The 19,150-nt window shown below is 35.0% G+C and overlaps 3 protein-coding genes across 15 annotated transcripts; all 3 read left to right on the top strand.

Moving 5' to 3' along the window:
• LOC107418171 (uncharacterized) lies at window positions 1-4,042 on the top strand. The gene has a single exon (XM_016026845.4). The coding sequence runs from the start codon at window positions 2,267-2,269 to the stop codon at window positions 3,641-3,643; it is 1,377 nt and encodes a 458-aa protein (XP_015882331.3). The 5' UTR covers window positions 1-2,266; the 3' UTR covers window positions 3,644-4,042.
• A 2,033-nt stretch (window positions 4,043-6,075) lies between these two features.
• LOC107407600 (argininosuccinate synthase, chloroplastic) lies at window positions 6,076-9,008 on the top strand. Its single transcript, XM_016014904.4, has 8 exons — window positions 6,076-6,166; window positions 6,510-6,621; window positions 6,723-6,771; window positions 6,877-7,059; window positions 7,413-7,487; window positions 7,565-7,750; window positions 8,131-8,219; window positions 8,306-9,008. The coding sequence occupies exons 1-8, from the start codon at window positions 6,157-6,159 to the stop codon at window positions 8,856-8,858; spliced, it is 1,257 nt and encodes a 418-aa protein (XP_015870390.3). The 5' UTR covers window positions 6,076-6,156; the 3' UTR covers window positions 8,859-9,008.
• Window positions 9,009-9,283: 275 nt separating this feature from the next.
• On the top strand, window positions 9,284-16,513 carry LOC107407599 (argininosuccinate synthase, chloroplastic-like). Of its 13 annotated transcripts, none has more exons than XM_048474465.2 (20): window positions 9,284-9,430; window positions 10,079-10,128; window positions 10,441-10,496; window positions 10,637-10,723; window positions 10,983-11,102; window positions 11,212-11,260; window positions 11,372-11,441; window positions 11,632-11,916; window positions 12,033-12,090; window positions 12,339-12,428; window positions 12,561-12,729; window positions 12,933-12,991; window positions 13,144-13,228; window positions 13,673-13,814; window positions 14,025-14,073; window positions 14,188-14,370; window positions 14,949-15,023; window positions 15,097-15,282; window positions 15,622-15,710; window positions 15,798-16,513. In XM_048474465.2, exons 11-20 carry the CDS (start codon window positions 12,663-12,665, stop codon window positions 16,351-16,353), a joined length of 1,491 nt encoding a protein of 496 aa, XP_048330422.2. In that variant the 5' UTR covers window positions 9,284-9,430; window positions 10,079-10,128; window positions 10,441-10,496; window positions 10,637-10,723; window positions 10,983-11,102; window positions 11,212-11,260; window positions 11,372-11,441; window positions 11,632-11,916; window positions 12,033-12,090; window positions 12,339-12,428; window positions 12,561-12,662; the 3' UTR covers window positions 16,354-16,513. The 13 variants fall into 13 exon arrangements, with proteins under 13 accessions (XP_048330422.2, XP_048330418.2, XP_060671148.1 ...); XM_048474461.2 differs by having other exon boundaries at window positions 10,404-10,496; XM_060815165.1 differs by lacking the exon at window positions 9,284-9,430 and having other exon boundaries at window positions 9,463-10,128; window positions 10,404-10,496; window positions 10,645-10,723.
• The last annotated feature ends 2,637 nt before the right edge of the window (window positions 16,514-19,150 follow it).

The raw sequence follows: 19,150 nt of genomic DNA, 5'->3' as shown, positions 1-19,150 counted from the left end.
TTTGACCTAATTGGACTCCAAATCAGCTTCAATATGCTTTTTAGGATGCCAAATAAGTTGAATATGAAGTCCCACACGTTGCCCATGCTTGGAAGAGGAAGAAAAAGCCAACTCAGCAAATACAGTAAAGCCAGCACAAAATACAGTAAAAAATAAGCCAAATTTGAAGCTGTCCGTACAACCCCTTTTTGAATGCCTTTGAAGCTGGCTTGGCTTGATTCCATATCCTCTTAGACATATGTATTGAATCCATAAAGAGTTGGAACTATTTCATGTTGCTCGTTGTCTATATTTGCACCAAAACTGCTACCCGGGTCCGTATCGGCTTCCACCACTTGGATGCTTAGAATAGGCTTTGTATCTTCAAGTATGGACAGGCTCTGTTGAGATTGATTACCCCCTGTATAAATGCTCCCAGGTTGTCCTTAAATCTCTTAATTTGACCTCTTGTGATGGGCCTAGTCTTCATCTGTGTTGGCTCAGCATCTTAGCAGGTTATCGGTTGAGCGGGCTTGGGTGGAATCACATCACGTCTTGTCTTCATTGCTTTTTAATCTAGACTATCTGTGTGATCACTAAAAAGAACATGAAATCCATCCATAGACTAATAATTATTCCATGTTATCGATTAGATTCTTAAAGAAAGCAAAAACAGAGGATCGTAGGACCTAATTTAAAAAAAAAACAAATTAAAAAAAAAGGATCATAGGACCTCGATCATAAGACCATATCAGGTTTATATTCTTATTGCTTTATGTCCAAATAGGATTGCAAGATGATTAATCGGTTTAGTCTTTTTTAATATATTTTTGATAAATTTTCAGAAAGAACAAAGAGGTAGCATTGGAATCATATTGGAAGTAGAATGGAATGAACCAATTAGCAACTTCATAGCAGACAAGGTAGGTGCTGAAAGGGCTCAGTCCTAATTTACTGCCTCCTTGGATTAAAAAAACAAATAATTAGGTGGTCCAAAGATCACATGTCCATTTCAAAAACTTGTATGGAATTTATATGACGTGAAAGTCTTTGTTAGAGGAATCAGGTAGTCCTACAATCACATGAAATTTGCACCTCTGATAAAAATAATTAGATGTTAGTGAGATCATCACATGGTTTACTTCCACACAATTGTGTAGAATCTATATATGGTCCATATAATGTGACTTTTTTTATGAGGAACAAAATCAAGACAATTAGTTTGGGGACCGCATTGTAAAAGGAAAAATATATATATAGCAGCATATCTAGTTGCAACATGAACGTTTCAATCTCCCAAGTTTATAATTTAATTAGTACTGGAATATACAATCAACAGTCAACAATCAACAATAAACAATCAACAACCACTAAATATAAGGCAAAAGCAGAAGTTGCAGATTTAACCTCGACACTCTCGATAGTGGAAACAGTTGAAATCTGGGACAGGGCTGGCCGGTAGAAGCAGCCAAGTTTGAACTTTCAACAAGCTTATTTATTGATAAATCATATCTGGATGTTGAAGGAACAAAAAGCTCTACTCAACATGAAAAACAAATTAAACCATTTCGACTTTGACCTTATCAATATTCATAGGGAAACAAAAAAAAATAGTCAAAATAATTTAAATATTTTCCTCCACTGTTCTGGTAACCGATCTGAAACTATAGTAACACAGATGCTGAATTTCATTTATAAAGAATAAAAACAAAGATAAGCAAAAGGAAAACGATGAAAATCTGGGGTAGGGCTGGCCGGTGACCGGTGGAAGCAGCAGAGAAGTTGCGGATTTTATCTGGGGCAGGGCTGGCATGAGTGGGGCTGAACGGCTATCCCAAGAACTGGAGATCGGTGGCTTGCAACGTCACTGGAATGGAAAAGAGAAACGAAGCTGTGAATGGGAGGAGAAATGGGAGGAGAAGAGAAGGGAATTTGCGAATGGGAAATGGGAGATCTGGCCAGAGAAACAAAGCTGCGAATGGGAGAAGAGAAGAGAATTCTCACGTGAGACCAGCTTTTTGTCCAGGACCGTTGATGCCAAATGTGCAGATCAGAGGGCCCAATTTTAAGCTTCAAGCAAAGAACAACCCATCAAACTTTCAGATCATCTCTAAAATGAGTAAAAATACTGAAATGGACTAAAACTTTTGCACAAAGCGAGAAATTCAGAGAGAGAAGCCGACCAATGAAAACAGCAATTCGACAGCATTAAACTGCAAATTTCAATCTCAAAACCCCAGGTACATATTCTCATTTCAGTTAAACTTTGAGCTTTTTCTCATTCGATATGGTTCGCTTAGTTTGCACAAAACTCTTACATGTTAAGCATTACCATAAAGCTTCACCGTTTAGCCATGGCTGTTTCTTCTCAATCTCCTTCCTCAGAACCATGTCGGAAGCTTCCAAATCCAATGACCCGTTATCTTTTACAGTCTCATACCTCCAAAATTCATGTGGGTTATCCTTAGAATCAGCCATTTTAGCATCCAATAAGATTAGGATTGAAACTAGAGAAAACCCCGATTCAGTTCTGAACCTGATGAGAACCCACGGGTTAACTCAGGCGCAGATCATCAAGATAATCACCGACCGACCAGGATTGCTTTTGGCTGATTCAGAGAGTAAATTGAGGCCTAATATGGAGATATTTCGATCTTTAGGATTTTCTTGTAATAGCCTTGCCAAAATGCTCATGAAAGACCCTCGTGTGCTTGAAAGTGATGCCCAAACGGTGGTTGAGTTCTTTAAAGCTAATAGTTTCAGCGAAAAACAAATTGCAACCTTGACCATGAAGCGTCCTGTTTTGTATTTGATCAATGCTAACAATATTTTGAAGCCAAAGTTGGAATTTTTCAGATCTTTGGGTCTCACAGACCTTGAAATTTCAAGATGTTTGTCATCAGAGCCTTATATTCTAGAAAGGAGCCTTAAAAACCAAATAGTTCCTTGTATCCAGGTGCTTAGGCGGCTTCTTTGCAATGATAAGAATGTCCTTAAGGTCTTAAGGGCATGCCAGCATGTCCTCGAGTATAATTTGGAGAAGGTTCTTAAGCCAAACATATCGGTTTTGATGAACTATGGTGTGCCCAAGTCATTGATTACTAAAGTTTTCATTTCTCAACCAAGAGCTTTGCTGTTAGGTACTGACCGGTTGACTGAGATTATGAATGAAGTTGTGAAATTGGGTTTTGATCCCAAGAACCTGTTGTTTGTTCTCGCGGTTCGGTCCATGGCAGTGATGAGTAAGACACTCTGGGAGAAGAAAATGGAAGCTTTTCGAAGTTTTGGGCTGTCGGAAGATGAGATTTTTTTAGCATTTAGACTGCAACCCATGTGTATGATTACCTCAGAGAAGAAACTCAAGAAATTAATGGGTTTCTACATAGACAGATTGAATATGAAACCTTCAATGATTTCCAAGAATCCAAATCTTTTACTGCTTAGTTTGGAGAAGAGAGTTATTCCAAGGTGTTCTGTTCTGCAACTTTTGTTGTCCGCAGGGTTTTTGAAGGATGATTTTAGTATAATTTACATGCTTAGAATGACTGAAAAGAGATTCATGGAGAAGATTGTCATTAAGTTTGAAGAAGTTCTTCCTGATGTGGCCAAGGCACACAAAGGAGAGATAGAATTTCAAGGGTTTCCCATTCTCTTAAAAATGTGATCGTGATGTTCGTTTGTATATCCTGAGTAGAGATGGTGTTTATCTTCTTCACCATGGCTTCTCATCTTCATCTTTGGTAAATAAGTGAAAGACAATGATGCAACAATTTTCCCAGACTTTGTAATAGTTCGACTATGGTTGATTTCATCAGCATTACCCACCCACCATGTTAGAGAAATCGTAGCCTAGTTATGAGTGAGGACTTAGATGAACTCTACCAAGAGATATATCTTATGTTATTGTAGTATGGTATATGGTCTTCTGAAATATTGATTAAAGTTCAAGTAAAAACCCTCCTAACTTGTCAAAAGTAACAATTGGGTGAATGATTTTTCAAATGTATGCTCAGATTGGGAAGTTCTTCTCTATTTTATGTATCAATTTGATTTCTATTACTTTTACTTGCTTTAACAGATAACCACAAATAACCACTTTTGTTTTTAATGTTCTTATTGTTTTTCTTCCGCTGTTTGTTTTAGCTTTCTTACATATATTTGAGCTATGACTTCCCTTTTTTGTATGAGTATTATCATTTGATCGGTATATGAAAGGATTATCTTTCTTAGATGTGTTTCCACTTTCAAGCACTGTTAAAATGCTGCCATTGCTGAAACTCGGTGGCCTATGAAAGAGCAGAGATTATCATAGTTATAATGTGCTACGTAAGATCAGGAGAATTCCAATATCTAAAACAAGGCGGTATTAGCTTGCTGAATCATTGTTTTTGACTAATATTTGCACATAAAAGCAATCATAAAAATGGCTATATAATTAAAATGATTGGAATCTAGTTACAAGCTGTGAACAATTCGCAGACAGGAATTTTGAGGCCAAAATAGATATTTCCCTTATAGAATTCTACTGTTATGGAGTCGACAAGTTAAGCATCTATCAAAGAGTACACCAGCAATCCTCCAAATTTTGAAAAGGTGAAAAAAGAAAAATGAAAAAGCAAGAATACCATTTTATGAAGAATACCATTTTGTATTGTAATTTAGAATCAATATAAATACGAAACTGAGATTTTTGTGTAAGATATACAACATATATAGAATTTTATTATTGATATTGGCGAAACTAAAGGTCTGTTTGGCCATGTTTTCTATTTTTTGTTTTCAAAATTTTGTTTTCAAAATATAGAATAAGGCCAATTGTATTTGAAAATAATTTTCGAAAATAAAAAACATACTTTTAGGGACGGTGTATGCGATATCAGGTTGTGCAGGATAAATTATCATTTTTACTCGCCTATGTTAATGCTCAAGTGTTAGATGTAGTGAATCAATATACTTTTTATTTTTTTATTATTTTCGGTTTTTTGTTTTTTTGCTTTCCATTTGTTCTCTGAAAATAATTTTTTAAAAATTAATAGTCAAACAACATATTTTTATTTTAAAAATAATTTTCTATTTTCAACAACAAAAAATAATTTTTAAAACAGATAACCAACAGGCCTTAAATAACTAATACTGCAGTGGGATAGTTACGGTGAACTATAAGACCAAGACAGCAATTGAATAAACAAATATTAAATTAAGGGCCAATAAAGAAAGCAAATGTAAACATTTATGAAAAGAAAATGAGAAAAGGACAGTCATATTTGTGCTGCCACCAGCCAATAATCACGTAGTGTTTGGTCACGTGTACCACAAATAGTGTACACTGTCGCATGGTCAAAGATACCCTAGGAAAGCAAATCTTTCGCATCTAAATGATAACCCAGTGCACAACATAGCATCTATACTTGGTAATTCGGGTTGGTGGGTCGTGTTTGTATTAATCCGTTTAATAATCGGGTCAAAAATGTCTAACCTGAATACGACCCATTTATTAATCGTGTCAGGTATCTAAAACACTAACCCGACCTGTTTATAAACAGGTCAACACGACACGATCCGTTTAACACGATTATTTTAACGGATCGTGTTGACCTATTAACCCGTTAACCTGAAATTGACCTATTAACCCGAAAACTAACCTATTAACCCGTTAACCCGAAAATTAACCTATTAACCCAAAATTTTTTTATTTCTTTTTATTTTTATGTTTTTGTTTTATTAAAAATGTATTTTTTGTTTTTAAAAAATTAGTAATAGAAAATTATTTTTATAAAATTTTTAATTTATAATATTTTTTAGTTATTAAATATTATATTAGTGATAAAATATTAATTTAAAATTAAATTTAAATGGGTTGTAATAGGTATATAATCGTGTTAAACAGATCAACCCGAAAATGACACGATTAATAAATGGGTCGTAACGGGTCAATTTCGAATTAAACAGGTCAATCCGAAAATGACACGATTAATAATCGTGTTAAACGGGTTGACCCGATTATGACCCGAATTCATTTATAATAAACCCAAACCCATTTATTCCGTGTCGTTTTCGAGTCGTGTCGCCGTGTCATGATTCAAATTGACAGGTCTAATAGCATCTTGCTTAGTAGGAGAGTCTTTAGAGTCTAGAGAGAGCAAACCACACACTAGATAATCATCTGATATTACCCCTATGGCTCAAGGTCAGTTTGTTTATTTTTATTTTTTATTTTTTTATTTTTTGAAGTTACAATGTTTCCATGACTTTGATTTTACATGTCCATATTATTTTCTTGCGGATTTTACGTTTTAGGAAAAACAGTATTTTTGTTTTGCTTATTAAACTTATGGGATTATTCATATCAGTCAGTGACAGTCCATTCATGTTGTTGTTGCTCACTCTTTTTCTTTTCTTGTTGAACTTCTTCCTCTGATTGATTAATTCATATGAATGCAGTTTTCAAGTTTTCAGTTTTTTGGGTATTTCAATCAGGACCTGCTTCCTTTACCCAGTTTTGGGGCTTAATATATGCTGTTGAAATGCAGTTATTAAAGACTCTGAAGATAAGAACAACAAAGGATTACGAGGGAAATTGAATAAAGTTGTTCTGGCCTATAGTGGTGGCTTAGACACTTCAGTTATTGTGCCATGGCTAAGGTATCTATCTAGCTTCCCTGCTTTGTGTTTTTAACATTTCTCTTCTGAATTTCTTACATACCCAAGTGTAATTTTTTCTTCTATTTGTTTGTCCTTCGCAGGGAAAACTATGGTTGTCAAGTTGTTTGCTTTACTGCTGATGTTGGCCAAGTATGTTGTTGAGTAAAATCTAATTTGATATTGGAATGTTTTTTTTTTAGATGGTTACGATTTTTGACTGTCTTGCTTGGTTTCTAAACTGAATTTAATTTGTAGGGCATAAATGAGTTGGAAGGTTTGGAAAAGAAGGCCAAGGCCAGTGGAGCTTGTCAATTAGTAGTGAAGGACTTGAAAGAAGAGTTTGTGAAAGACTATATTTTCCCTTGTTTACGAGCTGGTGCAATTTATGAGAGAAAATACTTGTTGGGGACCTCAATGGCACGCCCTGTTATTGCTAAGGTGATAATACAATAGCAAGTTTTTAGGTTATCAGATCTATCACTGAAACATGTTGATGATAAGTTACTGCTAGTGAAAACGAATGCTACTGTTTCATTAAACACATTGTCTTTTTTTCACAAAATATTTGGCTTAAAATTTAAAAGTGTAAAAATTGACAAAGTGTTTCTTGGCAAAATACCAAATAACCATGTCTAGGATATCATTTTTGTAGGAGAAACACTGCTTGTGAAAGTATTTATAAAAAAATGAAATTAATCCGAAAGTTTTTTGCTCTTTCCTAACACTATACTAGTTAATGTGACCTCATATCTATACTCGCTAAATGGCATACTGATTATCTATGATAAAAGGCGATGGTTGATGTTGCAAATGAAGTCGGAGCTGATGCTGTAGCTCACGGATGCACAGGGAAAGGAAATGACCAGGCAAGTCTTGTGATTTCCGCTTTTTAGTATGTTAAACCTCTTTGTATTTCTTCTCAGACATTTTCTTGTTTATCCAGGTCCGCTTTGAGCTTACATTTTTTGCTTTAAATCCCCAACTCAATATTGTGGCTCCTTGGAGAGAGTGGGATATTACAGGTAGAGAAGATGCTCTTGAGTATGCTAAGAAGCATAATGTGCCTGTCCCAGTGACAAAGAAATCTATATACAGCAGAGATGGGAACTTATGGCATCTTAGCCATGAGGTATCATACATTTTCTCTGTAGTCAATTTCCCTTAGCCTCCATCCTACATAGTACTCTCACTGTAGTTATTATTCTTTAGTATGCTGAACTTGGTTGATGGTCTTCTGCATTAAAAGTTGCATATTTGTAAATACAACCACATGGTACAATTATGTGATTGAACTCCTTGAACATTAAGATACAACCATGTTGGTAAAGGAATTGTAGTTAATAATCTCAGAATGTCAAATCGGTTAGGATGTTTTTATCAATTTAGTCTTTGGAATTGCCTTTTGATTTCAAAAGCTTACTTGTCAGTTTTTTCAATGTCATAATATCTTCTTTTGGTTCTTATTCCTCTTTCTATCTCCTCCCTATGTCTATACTTATGTCAATGAAGGGCGATATTTTGGAAGACCCGGCCAATGAACCAAAGAAGGATATGTACATGTTGACTGTGGATCCAGAAGATGCACCAAATGAACCAGAGTAAGTTGTTAAAATGTTATTCAAACTTCTATGTCATTCGTATTTATAGTCCTATATCAAACACATTTTTCTTTTCTTTCATTCAGGTATGTAGAAATTGGATTTGTCTCGGGACTTCCAGTTTCAGTTAATGGCAAGGAGCTGTCACCAGCATCACTACTCACTGAGCTCAACCATATTGGTGGAAGACATGGAGTTGGCCGTGTTGATATGGTTGAAAATCGTCTAGTTGGTATGAAGAGCCGAGGAGTGTATGAAACTCCTGGAGGAACAATCTTGTTCACCGCAGCACGCGAGCTGGAGTCCTTGACTCTGGATAGAGAAACAATGCAAGTTAAAGATTCATTGGCACTCAAATATGCAGAGCTGGTGTATGCAGGCAGGTGGTTCGACTCTCTTCGGGAATCCATGGATGCATTCATGGAGAAGATCACTGAAACAACAACAGGTTCAGTGACTGTGAAGTTATACAAAGGCTCAGTTACTGTAACAAGCAGGAAGAGTCCAAATAGTCTGTATAGGCAGGACATTTCATCGTTTGAAAGTGGTGATATCTATGATCAAGCTGATGCTGCTGGGTTTATTCGGCTCTATGGTCTTCCAATGAGAGTTCGAGCTATGCTTGAGAAGGGTATTTGAAAATTTTTATTGTTTGTTATGTAATTTTTCCTAGAACTCTTGCAGTTTGTGGGATTTTTTTTTTTTTTTTTTTTCTCCCTCGAGAAAAAAAGGCATTACAAATACTTTGTTGTGCTTAAATGGTTGAAAAATTTGCTAGATAATAAAAATTTGCTAGATAATAAAAATAAAAATAAAACCACAATTCATAAACATTCATTTGGTTAAGTTAATGGGTTTCAATTTTCCATGTTCAAGAATGACAAGCAAAAGGAGTTATGTATTCCAAAGTGAGAGACAAAGGAAGGTTGTGTAATTTACCCTATGGAATGGATATAAAATAAAAATATACAAAATTTGAAGGAGGTATATTTGTAATAAACAAAAAAACTAGAGGTTAATGTGTAATTAAAAATAATGACCGTTAGAAATCCGAAAAGTTACCGGCATTTCTGCCTGGCTTGGTCGGATTTTGGAAGCAAACCCAACCGAGCCAGTTGCAGGTTCGTCTTCTACCCAAGAACGGTAGAGAGAGAGAGCAGCCATTGAAGCATGTTCAATAGCACAAAGTAGCGTTTCAAATTCTGAACCAGGTAAAACTTTAAACTATTACTTCTCAGCGGAGAGTTTGCTCCTTCCCAATCCGATGTTTCATTTACTTTGTACAACAACAAAACTTTATATGCGAAGTCTCAAGCTTTAAACCTTTAGCCATGGCTTACTGGTTTTTCAACTTCCTATATTTGGGTCTGTGTGGGAAGTCCGGCACTCTTTAACATTTTTCTCACCTCTAAAAATCATGTGGGTTGTGCACAGAACCAGATAATTTTAGCTCCTGGTGAATTTTCTTTTGGTTGCAAGGATGTGTGAATGGGAAACGTGAGAGAGCCTTGCACGGATAAGAAAAGGAGGTGTTTTTGCCTTATTTTCTCTTCAGCAATTATTGTTTTCCTCAGCAAGGATTTTTTTTTTTTTCCCCTTATCTCTAATAATAATTTTTCATAAGCTTCTATATTGATGAATGGATAAACCACGGCAGGCAGAGACACCAGCTTCAGCTTGGTTACTAGGGTAGATTCTGAAAGAGAAAATTTACAATCCTTTTACTAGGGTAGCTTTAGCTTCAGCTTTTCTATCCATCTTTTTTAAGTTTAATGTTCTACCAACTTAATATTATATATCATACGTTCTTGTTATCTTGTTGTTTATTGTGAAATTCTGATTTATGATTTATTTGGTAGATGGGAAAAGTGGAAGATATGAGAGGGAGCTTGAGTATGGAAAATAAAAGGTATCTTTTGGCCGATAAGAAGGAAAATTATAAATTCTTAAAACTTATAAATTTTTCTTATCAAGGTTTTCCACAGAATTTCTTTTTGAAAAAAATAATAATAACAAAAAACAAAGTCTGACAAATAAAAATAGAACTCTGGCTGTCCATACCTGGTATGAAACCATGAGATGATAAGCAAACAGAAAAGGGCAAAAAGAAAAGTGTCACTCAATTATGGACTGTATTTGGTCACGTGTCCAGCAAATTGTGGATCTATATCTGTCTTATTGTAGAAGGATGGGTGGCTGATCCATTACTCGGACGCACCAGGTTGGTTAGTATGGGAGAGGAAACCATAGAGAATCAGCAACTCGTAATCGCTCAAGGTGAGCTTCTTTTTTTTTTTTTTTTTTTTTTCTTTTTTTTTTTTTTAAGATATTTTAAACCTAAATGTTTCCCGAGCTGAGATTTTTATATATTCATGTTATCTTTCTTAATTACTTGCAAAATTTTGATTTATGCTCAGTTTGGTAGATGGGAAAAATGGAAGGAGAGAAATGGAGGGAGAGAGAGACAGGACAAGGGGTCACATCCCTTGTTTTATTTGGTAGAGGTAAGTAGAGAGGAGAGAGAATCGATGAGTGGATCCTCCATCCCTCCTAATCTGTGAAAACCAATCCATTTAGTGAGGAGGGAAGGAGATTTATGGATAAGAAATGTAATTACCATACAAACATTTCATTGCTAATGTTTCTGATATTTGTAATACAAACTTAATCAATATGAACTGAAAGTTTTGCAATTCCTTTCCTTTTTCCATTCTCTCTTCCTTATGCCTTGTTTGGGATTAATTATATGCCCTTGAAATGCAGTTATTAGGGAATCCGAAATATCCGAAATTAGGACCAATGAAAGATTGCGCAGCACACTGAATAAAGTTGTTCTGGCATATAGTGGTGGCTGACAATCATCAATCTTTGTCCCGTGGCCACGTATGCCCCCTTCTTTGTCTTTAACAGTTCTCTTACTTTTGAATTGTTTACTTCCCTTTTGTCATATTGTTAAAAAACAAAGGAAAAAAAAAATGTTTCTTCCTCTCAGGGAAAACAATGGTTGTGAAGTTGTTTGTTTCACTGCTGATATTTGTCAAGTATGTTATTTACATCTACTTTAAAGTTGAATGAATTGATTTTATTTGATGAATGTTGCTTAGATGTAATACTTTTTGACTTGCTTACTTTTACGTAAATGGAATTTATAGGATGCAAAGGAGTTGGAAGGTTTGGAAGAGAAGGACAAGGTTGGGGCTTGTCAGCTAGTGGTGTGCTAAGGTGACTTCAAAAGCAAGTTTTTAGGCCGTTGTAGCTACAAATGCCATTAGAACTTATTGTTGAATGTAGATGCAACTAAGGGGAAAAAAAAAAAAATATATATATATATATATATATGTATATATATATGCTTACTGTTTCAATCTCTATAAAAGTTTATTTCTTCTGAGACATTGTCTTGTTTATTCAGGTTCACTTTCAGCTTGTATTGTTTTTCTTTATATCCAAAACTAAAAGTTGTGGCCCTTGGAGAGAGTTAGACACGAGGGATAGACAAGATGCTAATTAAGAAGCATAATGTGCCTGTCCCAGTGTTACATGCTGTATTTGGACACGTGTACCCCAAATTGCTGAACTCTGTCTTATTTGTAAAAGGATAAGTGGATAACCCAGTATGCAGAAACACAAACTTGGTTGGTAGGGAAGACTAGGGGAGAGGACCATACAGAGAAACTTCCATCCACTATGGCTCAAGGTGAGGTTTTCTAATCTATCCTTTTCTCAATACAGGTTTACATGGTTTGATTTTGTATGTTGATGTTATTTCTTGTTGCTTGTAAATTTGGTTTTATGCTTCTTTTGATGAAACAGAATAGAAAGAATATCCTATCCTTATCTGGTAGGAGAGAGTGCAGAGAAAACAGAATAGGTGGGTGGACTCACCATTCCTTCTAACTTGCCAAAGCCAATGTGTTTAAAAGTGGATAGCTTGGAAGAGGGAAATAAATTTTTGGCTAAAAATTAGTATTGCAACCTTAATCAATGTAGAGTATATCTTATAAATAGCCCCATATGGTTAAAATAGTAAATTTAACAATTGAAGTTTTGTCATTTCTTCTCTTTTTCTATGCTATACCAAATATAGGAAAGACAATATATTTTATTTCCTTCCTGCAGCATAAACAAAATGAAGAGTTAAACAAAATTTGGCTTTCCACTATACAATCCTGCTACCCCTTTCACCATCCCTACCTTGTCTCCTTCCAAGTAAAGATAAGAAAAACTAAGTCTTGTTTTACTTATTTAACTATGGAATTCACAGCATTCCATGCATGCTTTTTTGCTTACTCGACATTGATAAAATCCTTGGAATCTTTTGGCATCTGACTGCTCAAAAAGGACAAAGAACCTGGGAACTGAAAACGTAGACACTGGTGTTATAGCCTTTGGTTACTTTGAGAGAGTAGAGCACACCGAGACTGAAATTCAGCACTACCCATTATGGTTCAGTTGAAATCATTTTCACTGTGCTTGTCCACTGGTCTCCCTTTTCCTGGACAAAAGAGATGTACAGTTTCACTTTTTCTGATTTTTTTCTTTATTTGATCTTGCTGTTAGTTTTAGGTGAAAGGTTAACATTTTACCAAGTATATGCTAACTGCTGAAATACTTGAAGATTTATTTTCCACTGCTTCCCTAATTACGGTTAGTTCAATAAGTATTGGATAATATATAGTGAGATTGATATGTGAAATTGATTTATGTTTTCAGCTTCAATTTTATATCATGACAAAGTATGTTGCGCCAGGAAATTTTTATCAGGCTATCAGGTAGTTTTGCCAAAACTTCTTTATATTATATACAAGTTTATTTGCTGCAATTTATTTTATTGGGCTGTTTCATTTGTGTAACTGTTTTCTTTTTTTTTTTTTTTTTTTTTGGGTGTCCAATTAACGGGCTTGCTGTTGGTTTCTTTTCACAGTTAGGGGCAAGAACCGGTGAGCTCCATGGGAATGTGTATGCGGTTATTAGCAAGGATGGTAGTGATAGCAGAGCTCATAAGCAAGGTGTGGTTGTTTAGTCAATCTTTTTATAATGTAATGTTTTTGTAACTTGTTTTTGTTTTTTATTTTTTATTTTTTATTTTGCATGCCAAGGATATTTTCATGTCACTTGGGAATTATGTGGTTTTAATTTAGTGATATTGTTGGTCAAAATTTTTTATTGCGAAAGAGCCCTTGGTAATGAAATTTACTTTCAATGTCGCTTCTTTATATATTTAAACGCAGTTATTTATGTGCTTCTGTTATGTTACCTAAAATGAAAGTGTTACAACCTGTTTTCATTACCCAACAAGCGTTAGCTCTCCCTGAAAAGGAGGTGATCCAGCTGCACCTTCCAGTACAGCTACCTTGTTACGACTTCACTCCACTCACTAGCCCTGCCTTCGGCATCCCCCTCCTTTCCATGTTTGGAGTTTAATTATGTTTAGTAATCTATGCTATATGCAGTTGTTAGAGCAGTTTCGCCTTCTTACAAAGTGTCTGAAATATCTGAAACAAGTAAGGATAAAGGATTACGTGGAAAATTGAATAAGATTGTTCTGGCCTACAGTGGTGGCTTAGACACATCCGTCATTGTCCCATGGCTAAGGTATTTCCCCTGCTTTGTGGACTAACATTTCTCTTCTGCATACTGCATACCTTTTGCTTCATACATTCCAATTTCCAAAATCTATTTTGTTACTCAGATGTACTTTTTTGTTGATGCATGCTGCCACTTTTTTCCTTACAATGTGATATCGCTTGTGTTTCCATCACTTACTTGCAATTATAGATTTGTTCACTTGTTCTCCCTTTTCAGGGAAAACTATGGTTGTGAAGTTATTTGCTTCACTGGTGATGTTGGTCAAGTATGTTTTAAATAGCATCTAATTTTAGAAGTTGAAATTGATTTTACTTGTAGAGAAGGCTGTTTAGATCATAAGGATTTTGACTTGCTTTTTGCACCTAAACTGAATTGACAGAATATAAAGGAGTTGGAAGGTTTGGAAGCAAAGGCCAAGGCCAGTGGAGCATCTCAGTTAATAGTGAAGGACTTGAAAGAAGAACTTGTGAAAGATTATATATTCCCTTGCTTGCGAGCTGGTGCAATTTATGAGAGGAAATACTTGTTGGGTACCTCAATGACTCGTCCTCTTATTGCTAAGGTGATCTTCGAAAACAAGATTATATGATGGGCTATTGTAACTCATTTCACCTTTTCTTTTTTCATTTTTTATAATAAAAAAGAAGTGTATTTTGTGTTCTAAAGTTGGATTATTGTCTCCATCTCTTTACACTACAAGACCCTTGAGTACACATCTCTAGGTCTTTTATAGGAATTTAAAAAAAAAAAGAAAAAGAAAAAGGAAAGAAAGTGTATTAAAATATAGAGATAGTTTCAGAGACCTTCCCTGAATTTGACATAATTGCAGTAAACCTACATTAGTCTTAAATTTTTCAATTTTACTGTTTCAAAAATTTTACAATTTAACAATTAGTTCCTTTATTACTGACTATAAATGGTTATAACTGAAGAAGTCATCCTAATGGCAAGAAAAATCAAATGATGAATTTTTAAATTGGTGTGATCTACAAAATTCATGTCGAACATTAAATATGTTTTATGTTAAAACCTTCATATATATTATGTTAAATATATGAAGGTTTTCCATCTCTCGATGCTCTATTATTTTAATGTCACCATACATTTCTTACTTGATGAATGAGATACGTATGACAAAAGGCCCTGGTAAATATTGCAAAAGAAGTCAACGCTGATGCTGTGGCTCATGGATGTACAGCCAAAGGAAGCGACCAGGCATGTCTTGTAATTTAGCTTCTTAGCATTTAATATCTTGTATTTCTTCTGAGACATTCTCTTGTTTATTCAGGTTTGCTTTGAGCTTACTGTGTATGCCTTGAATCCCACACTAAAAGTTGTGGCTCCTTGGAGAGAGTGGGATATTAGGAGTAGAGAAGATGCTATCGATTATGCCCTGAAGCATAATGTGCCTGTCCCAGTGACTAAGAAATCTATATACAGCAGAGATTGGAATTTATGGCATCTCAGCCACGAGGTAATTCACCTTCATTTTCTATGTAGTCAATCAACTTAATCCTCCTCTTACATGTACTTTTTGTCCCTAGAATCTGCCTCCGGTTATTATATTTCAGTCTGCCTCTTAACTTATCAGAAGAAGCAAAACTTCAAAATCAAATTTGTTTATTTGGAAAGTTATGAAATTTTTGGCATGGCTTTTTTCAACTGAAAATACTTAATTGGTTTGAAAATGATTGATTCGATTGGTTTACCACACACATATACAGAAAATGTTAGTAAATCCAAACCACTGATGATTTGGGTTAGTTTAGTCCCATCTCCAACTGCTCATATGTCTATGTTTATGTCACTAAAGGGTGATATTTTAGAAGATCTGACCAATGAACCGGAAAAGGATATGTACATGTGGACATTGGATCCAGAAGATGCACCAAATAAACCCGAGTAAGTTCTGGAAAATCTGATTTGAATTTCTATGCCATTCATATTTATAAAACCATATCAAGTACATTTTTCTTTTCTTTGTTGCAGATTTGTAGAAATTGGATTTGTCTCAGGACTCCCAGTTTCAGTCAATGGAAAAGTGCTCACACCCGTATCACTAATCTCTGAGCTCAACCAGATTGGTGCAAGGCACGGAGTTGGTCGTGTTGACATGATTGAAAATAGGATTGTTGGCATGAAAGGCCGAGGAGTGTATGAAACTCCTGGTGGTACAATCTTGTTCACCGCCGCACGTGAGCTGGAGGCATTGACTTTGGATAGAGAAACAATGCAAGTTAAAGACTCATTGGCACTCAAATATGCAGAGCTGGTTTTTGCAGGCAGGTGGTTCGACCCGCTTCGGGAATCCATGGATGCTTTCATGGAGAAGATCACTGAGACTACAACAGGTTCAGTTACTGTAAAGTTATACAAAGGCTCAGTTTCAGTAACAAGCTGGAAGAGTCCATATAGTTTGTATAGGCGAGATATTTCATCATTTGAAACAGGGGATATGTATAGAAATTCTGATGCTGCTGGGTTTACTCGGGTTTATGGTCTTCCAATATGGATTAGAGGGGCAATGAGGCTAAGGCCTCAGTAAATCTGCATTTATTTTTTAAGAGAAGGATTGAGACATGTACGCATATATATATATATATATATATATATATATATATATATATATATATACATATATATTATATGCAATATATGTGTAATTTTTCTACAATATATACATAATATGAACTATTTTCAAGTTATATACATTTATTTTATTTTTTTCTTAATATATGATAAGCTGCTAATATTGGAAAACAGTATAAACATTTTAGGGGTTTTTGTTGTTACTTTGTGATTAAACCATGAATTCTACACTTCCCTTGTATTTTAATTTTTTTTTAACACTCATGATTAAGGAAATGAAAAATTCCTATTGCAAAAGAAGAAAAAATAAAAATAAAAATAATAATAATAAAACCTTGGCTCCAAGGAAAAGAAGTCCCAGTTGGGTTTATAAAAGTGGGCCGTCTAAGCAAAGCCAAGCCGCCCAGTTTTTAGTTTGTCTTTTACCCACGAATAGTGAGAAGGGAATGAAAAACAAAAGAGGGACAGGCCATTGAAGCAGTTGGATGGCGCCAAATAAACGGTTCAAATTCCAAACCAGATAAAAACTTGCTTTTTCAGCTGAGACAGTTTGCTTTCTGCTCTGTACGAGACTCTCACACGTAAAGCTCAGAGCTTTACCCTTTATCCATGTTTACGGGTTCAACTTCCCATTCAGGTCTATGTTGGAAATCAACGGTTTCACATACCCCACATTCTTTCTTACAGTTTCTTACCTCAAAATGCCATGTGGGTTGTCCTTAGAATCTGCCATTTTTTATTTAAGAAGCTTCAAATTGAAAACTGCATGCCACTCTCATTTTTTTCCAAACGCAATGAGAACTCACGGGTAAACTAAGACCAATATATAGTGTGATTCCAAAACTTAGTGTGAATTTTTCTTTTGGTTTCAGAAATTGGGTTGTGAATTGAATTTGAGTTCCTGAATCGTATCTATTGCTCTTGAGAGTAGAGAGGTTTTTTGGGTTCTTATTGGAGCGAACGTACAATTGAAGTAGAGTAGCCGAGGATGAAGAGATTATAATGGACTCTATTTGGTCTTATAGTACAATCCTGTTGGCGGGCACACGTTTGGTTAGTAGAGCAGAGTCGTAGAGTGGAAACTGCACCTTTGAAACTGCATAAGGCGATGTTTTTATCCATCTTTTTGAAGTTAAATGTTTTCCCAACTTGATCTTCTATTATATGTTCATTTTATCTTCTTGGTACTGGCAACATTTTGATTGATACTTTAACTGATAGATGATGGAAAAAGTGGAATGTAAGGGAGAGAGAAAGGAAGATTCCCATCCCTTGTTTTGTTTTGTAGTTGGGAATTTATCAAAAGAATACTTTCACTTTTTGAAATTTTTTGCTAGGAATGTTAATGTGTATGATATTGAATAATACAGCTATACCTCGATATAAATTGATAATTAATAGATAATAACGATGATTAAAAGAGTACTTTGAAAATTGAAAATTTACCATCCTTTTCATTCTTCCATTGTATCAATCAAAGGAAAGAATCCTCCACGTTCCAGCCCAGTAGCAAAGCCTGTTCTCTCATGAAGGGTTGACTGAATCCCTCCGCTCCATATATTTATGTAACACTTTTTATTTTGCTCCTGTCATGTACCAAAGCAACATGAGGGATTAAAAAAAAATTGCACTTTATTCCCTTTTCCCATCCTTCCTACCCTACCCACTCTCCCAATTTTTTCTATCTTCCTACCAAACATGGGTTTAAAACCTTTCCTTATTGAACTTTTGGAATTCATAGCAGTCCATGCGTATTCCTGTTAAACTTCCTCTTTTGATCCCTCAACTAATTATATGCAGTTATCAATGTCTTTTTGTTGGGTTGATATTTCTCAAAATGGAAATGCCAGAACCTGTTTTTCATTGTACTGTTTGTTGATTATAATTATCAATCTATTTATTTTCTAAATTGTACTTCCTTGGATCTAGAAAAATTGCATAAAATAAAATATTACTAACAACATAAACAATATGGTAGTTTTTAAAAATTAAATACAAACATTAGTTTATTATTATTATTATTTTTTTATTCCAGACTCTTTGATCTTAAGAATGCTGCCATTCTCCGACCCTTACTGTCCAATGTGAAAGCGGACAGCTACTGTGTTCCACTTATTGAACTTTGAAAGAAGCAAGTGGATTACTCCAACTGCTGGTCTGAGAACTAAAAATAAATAGCTCTTAAATTGAATCAAAATTAAATTCCAATCCGAACTCAAACGAACACATTTGGCATGGTGCTAGAACCTTGTCCAGAGATGTTTTTGCTAGTATTGACCCAGAGTGGTACCAAATCGAGGGAAACTCTGAATACTAGATATGACCTCAAAGTAATAGGGGTCAAGGTCAGCCAGTGAGATGATAGGGATAAGCTTCATCTCCATATGAGAATTTAGAAATCCAATAGTTTGATAGAGAAAAGATTCTAAAATTTTTGAAACAAGGGAAAACATAGGATCATGCAGCAAATTGAAAAAAGTTGTTTGGTCCTCATAGTGGTGGCTTACAATCATATGTCGTTTTCCCATGGCTAAGGTATGGACCCTGCTTTAGTTTTTGATACCTCTTTTCCTTAAATAGTGCTCTCCCTTTATATAATAAATATACTATACATGAATATGGTTGTGAAGCTGTTTGATTCACGGTTGACATTGGTAATATCTACTTTTAAAGTTAAATCAAATTGAATTTGCTTGTAGAATGTTGTTTAGATGGCAATGATTTTTGACTTTCTTGCTTTCTACCTAAACTAG

This window comes from Ziziphus jujuba, chromosome 2 (assembly GCF_031755915.1).
Source record: "Ziziphus jujuba cultivar Dongzao chromosome 2, ASM3175591v1".
Taxonomy (NCBI): domain Eukaryota; kingdom Viridiplantae; phylum Streptophyta; class Magnoliopsida; order Rosales; family Rhamnaceae; genus Ziziphus; species Ziziphus jujuba.
Note: the sequence above shows the minus strand (reverse complement) of the source record. Positions and strands in the feature narration are given on the sequence as shown.